Source organism: Capra hircus, chromosome 3 (genome assembly GCF_001704415.2).
Source record: "Capra hircus breed San Clemente chromosome 3, ASM170441v1, whole genome shotgun sequence".
In the NCBI taxonomy this organism is placed as follows: Eukaryota; Metazoa; Chordata; class Mammalia; order Artiodactyla; family Bovidae; genus Capra; species Capra hircus.
Genome location: NC_030810.1, coordinates 90,853,097 through 90,865,421, shown reverse-complemented (window position 1 = coordinate 90,865,421; position 12,325 = coordinate 90,853,097). Strand labels below are relative to the sequence as shown.

Sequence of the window (12,325 nt, the reverse complement as noted above, 5' to 3'; positions counted from 1 at the left end):
TGTGCTGCTGTGGTCAGTCCACTAAAACAGCAAATGGTTTCGGTGCCACTCTGTGGGCTTTGCCAAGACACACATCTCCATGATGGAGCCTGGAAGCCAGAGGTTTAGGGTCTATTTTCAGTATGAGTTGATGCAATGGTAGGTTCAGGAATTGATTTTTCTCCTCAAGAGTATTCAGTTAACCATGTTCTTAAACTAGGTTTTAGGCATTATTCATATCAAGAATTTCAGTGAAGTCAAGTCAAAACACTTCACTGTATAAGTAAGTACAACCTGTGGTAAACAAAATGATTTAAAAATCATGTGAAATGCCACACAACCTGATGAAATAGCATTTGTGGTAACTGGACTTACATTGCTACATCCATTAGAAATGTCTAATAATTTCTAATAACATAAGTACTTTTCTCTCCCTGACAGTGTAAGAAAGGATTGGGGGCGGGGTAACAAATTATTTACACAAAACTATTTTCCTTACAATGAAAGGTATGAAGTAGGTATAATGATATTCAACTCAAACTAATTCTAAACTTTAAGTGTATTTATAGATAAAAGTATAGCTATACAGGTAAAGTCATCATTGTAAGAGTCTGCCTGATTGTAGGACTTTGAACGTTTGTTACTCACAGGGATAAAAATCTGAGGACTCAGACCATGATGAGAATTAGCTCCACAAGCAGAAAAACAGTAAAAAGAAATGCAAGTCATGAACTGATTTTTGTTTTTTTAATATCTATATAAAAAATAACGAGCGATTTACAGATCTCTTTCTCTAATCAGAACCTCAAGTGTATATATAAAGGTACTGTACAATATATAAACATTTACAACCAGGACATCCATATTTTGCCTAGCATTCCAAGGCCACATTGCTAAGTCAGTACAGAATCAGTACAGTGACCGGTTACTTAGAGAGGAAAGAGCCACATCAAACTGACAACAGATGACGTCAAAGTTATGTCACAGTTAACAATAAAAATAGGATTTTTATCACTAATTGTGGACTATAGGGAAAATAAATCATTTCTGTGGTACTAAATTCTTAGCATGTATCAAGCCTTCTAATTTGTCTCTATTCAAGTAGTTACAATAGGTAGGTAAATATAGTTCCGGATGAAAAGGGGGTTTCAAAAAATCTCACTCCAGGAAGAATGTCTTATCTACAGGGGCTTCAGTTGTTATATTAAAGAATTTCACAGTCAGATTCTGAGAGGGAGGGACCTGAACATGATGTGTTTCACAATAACAAGATGAACTGAGGGTGAACAGCGTTCAAATACTCCAGAAAATGATTTTATTCTGAGAATGTTCCTTTATTTATAGATGCTACTGAATGCTAGTTTTGGGGGCTGAAAAACCCGGATCTGTTTTATGGAGCTAAAAACTGTTAACCACCTTCCAATAAGCATCTTTAGTTAGACCTTAAAAAAGAATTCTGAAAATTTGTACAAGCTAAGCAGACGTTTACTCTTCTGTGTTTAAATAAGTTAATATAGCTAGAAATTAAATAAGATCTCGTAATGTCTACCACCACGTTTGTCCTCAGTTGCTGAGCTCGTCTCAGGTAAGTTCTGCTTCTACACACCTGAACTCATACAGCTGCTGCCAGATGGTCCTTCATCTGGCAACGGACTGTGAAACTTGTGATTTAAGTCTCTCTTCAAATATATATTATGTTATAATGACTAAATGACTTAGCATTAATAGTTCAATCAAAATATCCAGAAACACAAATTTGGATTTCAGAAATTTCAAATAGGAATAAGTGATATTTCTACATGCCTCTTGGTGGTTTCATAATAAAGGAACAAATAGAAGGGTGAACTGAGATGGTTTATCAATTAGGGTTGGATAACACAGCAGGAGGTGAGCTCTTAAGTACTTTCTCATTTGAACATTCATCTGTAAGTAACACCTTTAAGTTACTTAACTGCCTTACCCAGCTGAATTACAATAAACAAAATCATAAAGTCAGTATTTGACTACATTTTTTTTTTTCTTTCCAGTAGTGATATTTGGGAGTTTTATTCTTAAATGGGGACATCATCAGTAGCTGTTAGGAAAGGTAACTGCCATTTTTAATAATGAGTTAACTGCCATCTTTAATAATGAGTTAACAATCTCTTCTGCAAGGGCTCAAATATTTCTGTCTGTAAACATGCAACATGCTATTGAGAATATCAACTTCCGAGCCAAACCTACTTTTTTCATTACTGTGGAAATAGCTGAGAAGGATAAAATAGACATGATACAGTAGATAACTTGGCACAAATATAAAATGAGTTGTAACCACGTTATGAATGTCAACATGTCATTTGTTCAGACACTCATGAGGACGAGCTGGGTATCCTGAGCAGGGCATGTCCGATGAGCACTGGGATTCAGCTCCCTCCTGAGCACAAAGGGGGACAGTGGGCTCTTAGCAATCCTACAGGCCCTTCATGCAGCGTAGGTAACCTGATGCTCAAATTAAAATGTCCTTATATGTGTTTCTGAATTTCTGGAAAAATAGATTTTGGTGGGGGTGGCGGGAAATGCTGCTTTGTTCTAAGAAAAGATTGCAACTTGTTTTTCTTTGTTTTGTACTAAAGGTCACAGCCGCTTCTCAGCCACACCAGGGGCGCCTGTGGCTCTGCTCGCACTTGGTACCTTCCAGGGTCCTGGAGTTATTGCTGTTTTCCTAGCGGGAGAACCACTTTCAGGTTTGAACCCTCTGCTCTCTTTGCTTTTGTCAGCCGCCTCAAGCTCTTTTCTTTTGTGATCTTCCGTTTTGCTTAAAACCATTCTTTCGTCAGGTTCCTGCTTTAGCTTCTTCTCTGATATTCTGACATTTTCTCCTGTTTTATCTTTACTAGAGCTCATCTGTCCGGAAGTTGCTTTCTTGCCTTTTTCATTTTCTGGTATTGCCCTACTAGTAGTGTTGTTAGTCTTTTTGGATGGAAGAGACCTTTCATCCACTCGCTTGCTTTTTTTCTCTGGAGACCTGGTTCTGTTTTTTCCAGGCTGACTCTGATTTGCATCTCTCCCGAAAACACCTGATCTTTCTTTTGCATCTGAGATCTGCTCAGCATTGTCACTAGCATGGCCCCCTACTCTTCGACTTGCATTTGACTGGTCTTTGCTGCCTTCAGTTTTTTGCTGCTTCTTTGGGCTTGAAGACCGTCCCCTGCTTTTTCCGCAATGATCCTGTCCAGAAGCTGTCCCGACGCCGAGCTGACTGCTTTTATTCTCGCCTTTCCTGGGGCTGAGTGAGCGATCTCTGGGTCTTCTTTTGGGGTCATTTTTTAGAGGGCTGGAAATCTTTTCTGCATGTTCTTCCGGATATTGATTGGCTGGCTTCTTGGGACTGGCAGACCTGCCTCTTGGTGTGATGCCATTTTCTGCTTTCAGGAGATTTTTCTTATCACCATGCCCATGACTGTTGGGTGGGTCCCTTTTATTCACATTTTTATGAAGAAGAGACTTCTGTTTTATATCAGACTGATTTTCATTTAAAGTGCTTTTCTTTTCAGGCACAGTGTCCTTTAATTCTTCTGCCTTTTCACATATCTGGACTTTCATCAATGATTCTTCAGTTACTGGCACATGAGACTCTTCAAATATGGAAGCAGAGTGTGAAGATGGGTGACACGGTGACTGTTCATCATAAATCACATTGGAAGATGTAGGGTTATTAATATCCCAATCACCTAAAAAAATTCATTTTGAGAAGAACATTATTAAATTTTAGAATTATAAATAGGAACAATTAAGTTTTGAACTTTGATAGCCATTTGAATTTTACTGACTGCTTAAACAGACTAAGTATTTTATAAAGTTCATGTATATCTCTCTCTATAAAGGCAGATGTATACAGACAACTGTACTTGTACATGAAAGGTAGGTTGTTTCTTAAATATATAGAAAGTAATAGCATTCGTTTTTCTAATTACTTTTCATAAGTGTGATAATATATGATGTGTAAATTCTTTATAAGTAGTAAAAGCCCAATAAAAAGCTTAAAAGAAATAACTAATAAAATTGGACCAAATTATCTGGTCCAAGCAGCTTACTAATTTAGCTATTATTGATGGATATAGCTTAAAGATTTGCCAAAATCCACTAATAAAGGAAACCAAACTATGGTAACCAGAATGGAGTTCATGGGCATTTGTAAATAATTCTCTTGCATTAAGCTGTTAAATTTAATGTCAAAAGGAAACTGAAAAGTGCAGAAGATAGAAGTAGATGTATTTAATAGCATCATTTTTAATTAAAAAGAAAAAAAAAAAGGAGGAAGTGATTTACAAGACATGCAAATTTACCAAATCTTTTTAAGGAAAGACCAAGAAAAGCCCTGAAAGCCTTAATGTTGCTCAGGTTTCACGTAGGAGCACAGACCGGAAGGAGCCAAACCTGAAGAAGGAAGAGAGAAAGCCTAGGACTGTGTAAAAAAATACATCACAGCGCAGTTAGCAAAGCTGCCACTGGGGACGCATGATTTACAAGCAGATGATGGAAGGTAATACAGTCAGAGAATTACAGACTGGAAGGGGCCTACAGGAGATGATGTCTACACTTCACCCACAAAAGTTCTACGGGGGAAGGAAGGAAGCTGGAAGGGACAAGGACTAAGTGGTGTGGTACTGTCAACTAGTGCACTCAGCAGAAAAATGGTGATTTTTCTAACTCTGATATTTCAGAAACATACAGTGAATCCAAGGGAGTTTAATATCAGTACAGGACTACAGAAATGGTCCCAGGTCCATATCTTTGTCTCCAGGTAGCGCCATAGGTAACTTGTTTTTGACGAATGACCAGAAAAGCCTAAGGTTCCTATGCTGTTCCTTAAGAAAGAAACTCATCTTACTACAGGAGAAAAAGTAACATTTGAAGAGATTGCAAATGGTTTTCATGACATTAAAATCCTTTGCCTCTCATGTTCTTATTTTCTCCAGGCACATTTCTCTGCAAAAGCAACTATGTTTTCTATTGAAAGTAGCTTAACATATATTCTGTTGCAATAAAAGTTCTGTATGAGGTCACTTATTTTGTAATATTATAGTAACTATGCTATGTAACTAACTTTAGATGGTTCTTGTGGTTACCTCTGAATTAGCTGTTAATAGTAAAACATCTGTCCCTTCCAAATAGATGTTTTTTCCCTTCTGCTGCCCCCTCCCAGATACAGGCAAGCTACTTTACTTACCGTGGTCAGGTATCAAGCCAGTTCCTGGCCTCAACAGAAGAAGAACTTTATTTCCACCAGCCTGAATGAGCTCAATTGCTCTAGTATGTGTGATGCCTTGTGTGGGTTCCCCATTGATTTCAACAATCTGGTCACCAACCTAGGCGGGAAATATTCACAGAAACAACAAATGAAGTGACACGTCCTCCTTCACTCCTGTTCTGTCATCCCTAGAGCCACCCAACTCTGCTGAAGAGCTCTCATTTGTACAATATTTAACTTGTGCATGGTGCTGTAAAGCTAGAGTTGAGGAGTTGGACAGGTGGTAGCAACAGGAAGAGACAATGTCTGGTTTTATTTACATGATGAAAGTTTATACGCCTAGTAAGCAGGATCTGGGCATCTTGAAATCAAGAATCAAATTCCAAGTTTTCAACCAAAGCTTAAGTGGTTGGAGAGGTGAAGACTCTCTGACCCACATGGTCCCACAGAGCTACCTTTGATTAATCTGCTTGTGAAGGGTACTTTCCAACTTTAGCTGAATATCCTAAAACCTAGGAAGGAGGCTTCTCATCTTGGAAGCCTCTCCCAGCCTCCAGGGAGAACTGCCCACGCCTTCCTTTGTGTTGCCACTATGCCCTATACACATAGGAGGCATTATGTAAACATTTCTAGATTAAAGCTAAGAAAACTGAGCTTGGAAAAATGCATCCTAATCTGAATACTTATTTAAAACCAATTGCTGGCTTACACTAAATGACTTCTGTGTACAGTGATTTCCCTAGAAAACAAAAGCTCAGATTGGCATAAAATGCCTCCAGTACCATTGCTATTTACTAGAAATGTCTGTAGTTACTTGAAAAGGAAAAGTACAAATGACTGAAGTATAACTTTTTCAAAGGACCTGCTTAAAGACAATGATGGTAATGATTTTAAAATATGGTCAATTTTAAACTGTTGTTTCAAGGTGATAAGCAACTGAAGGGTACTGGTCTCAAAACAGAAAATCTGACCAATGGACAATTACTGAAATTCCAAAAAGCAATTCAAATATTTGCAAGAGCTAACTAAAACAATGCAGAAATAACAGAAGAGGAGGCAGTGATTAAATAACAAAGGTGGGTAGGACATCTCTGTGTCCACAGCTGGGGCAGAGCACAGTGACTTGGAAGCTGGGTTTTGGAGGTATTGTAATGTCTGTGGTTCACTTCCGGCTCCACCTCGTCCCAGCGGTGTGGTCTCATTTTCCTCTCTGTTAGGTGGGGATAACATTTGTACCTACCTACCTCCTGGGGTTTTGGGGAGGATTTAATGAGATAAAAACATGGTTATACAACAAGCACAAATGTTAATTTCAAGTGATCTATTTTTTGGTTTTCAAAAAAAAAGATTTAAAGTGTATTAGGATGAAGAAGATTTAACTGTAGACTGCAGCCCATTCTATACAATGCAAAAATTTTTCAAATAAGACTACAGAATAGTTATATTGCAATTTATATAAAAAAAAAAGATAAATGGAAGATCTCACAAGACAGATGGATTTAACATACAAAGTAGAAAAAAAAGCCAAAGATAATAAGAATAGGATGAAGAAAAGTAATAAACATAATTCATAAAATTCTTATATCCAGAACAGGATATATATATATATGTGAAAAAGTCAGTACCCAGATTTCCTTAATAAGTGATTAGAGAAAAATCATTTTCATGAGGAAACAGATGATGAATTAGCACCAGGTAATTAGGGAAATAATTCCTCTGATAATTAGGGAAATGAAAATTAAAAGTAGATACTATTTGGTGCATGCTTTGGGTACATCTTGTAAAGACATGATTGAGGTTATAATTAGTTTCAATTATATTATTTGGCTTAAATTCTCTGTCCAAACCTGCATATTCCTTATTCTTTCAGCATAAGTAAACTGCTATAAAACTTGTAATTGAACAGCTTCGCCACCAGATGTCATCTGTGTTTAAATTAGGGTAATGGAGAGGAGGCCCTCACAAGGGGGAAAAGTTCTAAACTGGACTATACAAAGCTAAGGATAGAAAAATTACATCTTTGAGAGGGAAATGTAACCATTCTTATAAGTTTGTTACTTAATTTTTTTAATGTGATAAGAATATAAAAAGTGAGGAATACACCTGTTGATTAAAAAATTCAATGTCAGGTTTTTGTATTATTGAAAAATAGAATTGTGGGAGATACAGGAGAGGAGAGAGAAATGAAGAGAGGAAAAAATTAGGATAGAAAAAAAAGTATTCTTTAAAAAGGCACTTTAAGGCCGTCTTTCAATTTTTAAAACATCCACTAAATGTATTAAAATGACAAAATATTTTTAAACACATTGCTTACATTATCTTGTAACCCATTAAGAAACTAGATGCCTCCCAAAGAAATTGAGTTCAACGACATGAGCCGTGGCCTGACACGAAGGCCCAGACCCGGCTGCGTGACAGCAGACCTGGGTCCCCTGTGGCTGTGACTTAGCCTCCCTGAGCCTCAGTTTTAATCTGCAAGTGGGGGTGATGCCACCTGCCTCACAGTTTCCGTGAGACTAAAACTAATACAAGTGAAAACGTGGTCTGGAAGACAGCATTCATATTAGCTAAATCTGTTTCTGTTCTATGTTAAATATTCCATCTATTCCCTAATATGAACTTTTTCCATTCGGTTATTTCTCATTTCCTTAGCCCAGAACCTTGTTTATTCTCTCTAAATCTTAATAAGGTTTAAGGACCAGCTGAAGACCCACAAAATTTACAGATCCTCTCAACATCTTTCCATCTGTATCAATAGTTAACATTTTCTTGTTTTAGGGAATTACACTATTAAACTTTATGAAAGAACAAGCAAACAGTGTAAGTCCTGTCTACCCAGTGATAAGTTCTGGGAGTTAAATATTAAAGAAATTCTCTCATTATCTGGAGATATAAACTATGCCTTCTATGCTTTCAGCAAATATGTCTGGCACATCTACTGTCAACGTTCAAGGCACTGCCTCAGGTGCTGCAGGTACGGGAATAACAGGCGCAGGACGCAAAGCACAGTGTCAGCCTAACGGGAAGGATGCAGGGGAAGAAGAGAGGCCAGAGGGGAAGGCAGGCAGGACGCCCAGGCGGCTCCACACGCCAGAGTCAGCTGGAGGTAAACGCACCTCCTTTGGGGAAGTGGTCACCCGAGTAAGCTGTCCTTTACAACAAGGCTCCCGTGATCCTTACACCAAGTCAAGATTTTGATAATTTAGTAGCCAGAAAAACAATTCTCTGCAAAGCTGACCTATTCGAGTTCAGAATAAACCCAGGCATAGCAGTAATAGCTTGTTTTCTTTTGTTTTCAAATTTCAGAGCTTTTTATATAAAAGCTGATTTAATCATATAATTCTAAAGCTTCTGTTCATTATAAAGAATAACATGTTTTAGAAGTAGACTTTGAATCCTTGAAGGCCTCCTTGCTTGCCTTTTATTTAGTGAGATTGGTGTATCTGAGGGTTGAAACCAGTATTTCAATTATATCCTAGTTTTTGGCTTAATTGGATTGTGATATTAAACAATGGGAGGTGTGTTTTTTTTTTTTTAAACTCCAGATTTAAACAACTAAATGCTTATTTTTAAAAAGGCAGGGAGTTGAGGAGAAAAAGGATGAAGAAAACCAGAAATAAACATGCCATCCCCATAAACAGTGCCTCAAACTACTGTCACTAAAACTTGAGAGAACTGTGCCTGGCCATGTATCTTACATGTAGATCTACGTTTTGCAGGTTAGGAAGCTGAGGTTCAGAGATGCTACCCAACTGTGCACAGCTGTAAGGTGGCAGAACTAGTTTGATCCTTGTCCTGTCTGATTTCTAAACCCATGTTCTCCCCACTTTATTAACTGTCTCTCTAAGAAAGTGAGATACCAGGGCTTCCCTAGTAGCTAGGACAGTGAAGCAGCCGCTTGCAGTGCAGGAGACCCAGGTTTGATTCCTGGGTCGGAAAGATCCCCTGAAGAAGGAAGTGGCAACTCACTCCAGTATTCTTGCCTGGAGAATTCCATGGACAGAAGGGCCTGGTGGGCTGTTAGTCCAGAGTTGCAAAGAGTCAGACACGACTGAGTGACTAACACACAGAAGAAAGTGAACTGCGGTAAGAGCCAGCAGCCCAGCTTTGGCCACACCAAGACTCTGGCCTTCAGCCCTCTCATTGCCATCAACACCCTCCAGCTCTGCTTCTGCTGCTCTGCATTCTCACTCTCCTCGTCTTTTCTTCCTTCTCTAGTTACACTAATGACAGGCCTTATACAGAGTCCTGCCCCAGCCCACAACTCTCCAAATCCTCTCCTTGAGTGAACTCACCCATGGAAAAGGCGTCCGTCGTCACTTCTGTCTGGGAAATGACAGCCTGGAACTTTACCTCTGGTACTGATTGCCAGGTAAATATTTACAGCTGCTTAACTGGCTGGTCCTTCAACGTGACTACAGCTTAGTACATCATCAGTCTTCAGCAAACCCTTTCTCCCACTGGCCTCCCTGATGGTTTTCTTACAGTGCAGACAGGGTGAAGCCTCTAAGCCATCCTTTACTCTTTCTTTCCCTTCATCCTTCACTCATATAATACTTGTCAGCCATCTAAACTGGTCTTCTCTTCATTAACAGTTGATCCCACAAGCATCATGTAACTTCCATCCAAAGTATTGGGTCAGCCAAAAAGTTTGCTTGGGTTTTTCTGTGAGATGTCACGAAAAAACCAGAACATTCTGGCCAACGCAGTATTACCATCCAAGGTACACTCCCACCACCACGACTGGACGCCTGAATTTAGCTAAGCTATCCCCTCATCCTTCCGGCACTCCCAGAGACTGATTTTATCAGCGCATTGCTCTGAAAGGAACTCTTGTGTTAAAAACTGGTGACTTTCCAGTGTCTTGGGCCTACATATTGGTGACTGATCTGCTTTCATATTCCCACTTTCTTCTACTCCCCTGTGTATTTTCTAAATATACTCGGTAAACTTGACAACTTGCAGTCCCCTGTATACGACGTGGACTTCCTTCCTTTTACTCATTTCTTCAGCCTGGAATGTCTCCTTACTCTCTTCCTATTAACATCCTCTCAAACTGTCCAATGCCACCTATTCTGTGAAATTTTCTCTACTTGTACTCACCTTTCTTTGAACTTACAAAAGTCTAGTCCTTTAGAGAAAGGATGGTATCTTGTTTGGGGGATTACTCTTTCTCCTAACTCACTGAGTAGCATATGTAAATTCTTGGGTGAAGCCAACACTTAATACATGTTTATGAAATGAGTCCTGGGAGTGGAGCAGTGATATGGATAATGGAACACCGCAACCACCCAGAAGACTTTTCTGATTGTTATTAGAATATACCCTCTAATAATCTGTGAGGGAGGGTCATTTGCCTAATCAGCTTACTTAGTTTAAAAAAGAAAAAGACGGAAAAGAAAAATTCCTCTTTTCCTGATGCCTACCGGTAGTAGAAGAAGGAAGTCCAAAGCTCTTTTGAAGTCACAGAAGGCTTTTAACACAAGAGTTCCCCTCAAGAGCAATACACTGATAAAATCAGTCTCTGGGTGTATAAGGATGGATGAGGCGATAGGTAGGGGGAGTGTTGTCCAGATTTTAAAATTTTTACTTATAACCTATCTGAATACCAGTGAATTAACTATTTCTTTAAAAATTGAGGCCAGCAAATATCTTCAATGTAAGATTCCTCTAAGTAACAACCGGAGAGGGGAGGAAAATATCATGTTGCAGATCCATTAAACAATCCATCCTGAAATGTCATGAACAAAGGTTCAGAGAGTCCTACAAATGATAATAAGGTCAGAAGAGTCATGCTTGTCAATTTTTGGCTACATCTAGAAGTAGCTGAGAGAGAGAGAGAAATCCTGGGACTCTTGTTTCTTGGAAGAAGTAGATGATTCTTTTTCATCCTGGCTTTCCCAGGATGAAAGTATACTTTATTTATTAATCCCTTTGCCCTTGCATGTTGACTATGTAAGTAAAACTGATTTTTTTCTTACCAAAGTCAAGCTGGTGCAACCAGCCTAACTGCAGTAGAGAAGAGCACCCTGCAAAGAGGAAATGAAATCACAAGCATCTGCCTTTCAGGTTTTAATGATGGAAAGACTTGCTTCATAGACTCAAGAGGTTTCTGCATTCCTTTTACTCAACTATTTTCAGAAGTTTCCAGTCTGGAAACTGGGTTGCAGTTTCCAGACTGGAAAAGGGTTGCAGACAGAAGCCTACTCACGTGAATTCTGCCGTCTTTGATGGCAGGACCATCCTCGGCAAGACGAAGGATGAACAGCCCCATGTTGTACTCCTTCCCACCCCTGAGGCTGAATCCGAAGCCCCGGGGGCCCCGCTCCAGCTCCACTGGGTAACAACCAAGGCCCTAGAGAGAGAAGTGTAAGAAAAACAAGTCTGCATGGACTGCTTTATTTACAGTTTGAAGAAGGACTACTTTTATGGCTGGAAGAAATGATTTATACTCTGAATATGCATTTTTAAAGAACTGAAGTATAGTTAACTTATGATATTGTTAGTTTCAAGTATACAGTAAAGCGATTCAGTTACGCATACACACACACTTATATAAAACTGTTCTTTCTCAGGTTCCTTACAGTAGGTCCCTGTTTCCCTATTTTACATGTAATAGCACGTATATGTTACCTTAAACTCCAAATTTATCCCCCACTCTCTGCCCTGCTATTTTCTATGTCTGTTTTCTATGTCTGTGGGTCTGTTTTTGCTTTGAAAATAAGTTCATTTGTATCTTTTTTGATTCCACATATAAGTGATCCCATATGATATCAAAATGCATTTTTGTATTATAAAGAAGGGATGTAAATAAATACAGCCAAAATAAATTTGAAGGTTACATGTTTTCTCTACTAGTTGGTCAATATACAACAGAACTGAAAATAGAATTTTGGAAAGTGTTTCCTTTAAGTAGATTTTGACTAATTTCCCTGAAAAAAGAAAACAACAACAAAAAAACCCCAATCTTACTTTGATTAGCTAAAACACTGCTATTTCTCCGTACTTAACCAAGGGTTCAAATTTTTCCAATGGAAGGTAAACTTCTCTTTCTCTCTCTCCTTTCTCTTGTGGACACTAACAGAATGCCAAACACAAAGTAGGTCCTTAGGAATG

At 38.7% G+C, this 12,325-nt stretch overlaps 2 protein-coding genes across 6 annotated transcripts in view; one reads left to right on the top strand and one right to left on the bottom strand.

Moving 5' to 3' along the window:
• The window catches only part of PHTF1 (putative homeodomain transcription factor 1), a 71,898-nt gene extending 66,870 nt beyond the window's left edge, over positions 1–5,028 (top strand). For all 4 annotated transcript variants that reach the window (XR_001295467.2, XR_001917854.1, XR_001295466.2 and 1 more), the window contains 2 exons: positions 2,592–2,702; positions 3,513–5,028. The gene's annotated coding sequence lies outside the window, so the exon portion shown is untranslated. The remainder of the gene's footprint in view (positions 1–2,591; positions 2,703–3,512) is intronic.
• Positions 713–12,325, bottom strand: part of MAGI3 (membrane associated guanylate kinase, WW and PDZ domain containing 3) — a 238,116-nt gene continuing 226,503 nt past the window's right edge. Inside the window, exons 19-21 of one of the 2 annotated variants that reach the window (XM_018045931.1) lie at positions 11,421–11,564; positions 5,189–5,327; positions 713–3,689 (exon numbers count right to left, since the gene is read on the bottom strand). In XM_018045931.1, the coding sequence (XP_017901420.1) occupies positions 2,593–3,689; positions 5,189–5,327; positions 11,421–11,564 (1,380 nt within the window). In that variant the 3' untranslated portion in view covers positions 713–2,592. Of the gene's footprint in view, positions 3,690–4,310; positions 4,396–5,188; positions 5,328–11,420; positions 11,565–12,325 lie in introns of those variants that run through there. The other variant, XM_018045932.1, reaches the window with a different exon arrangement.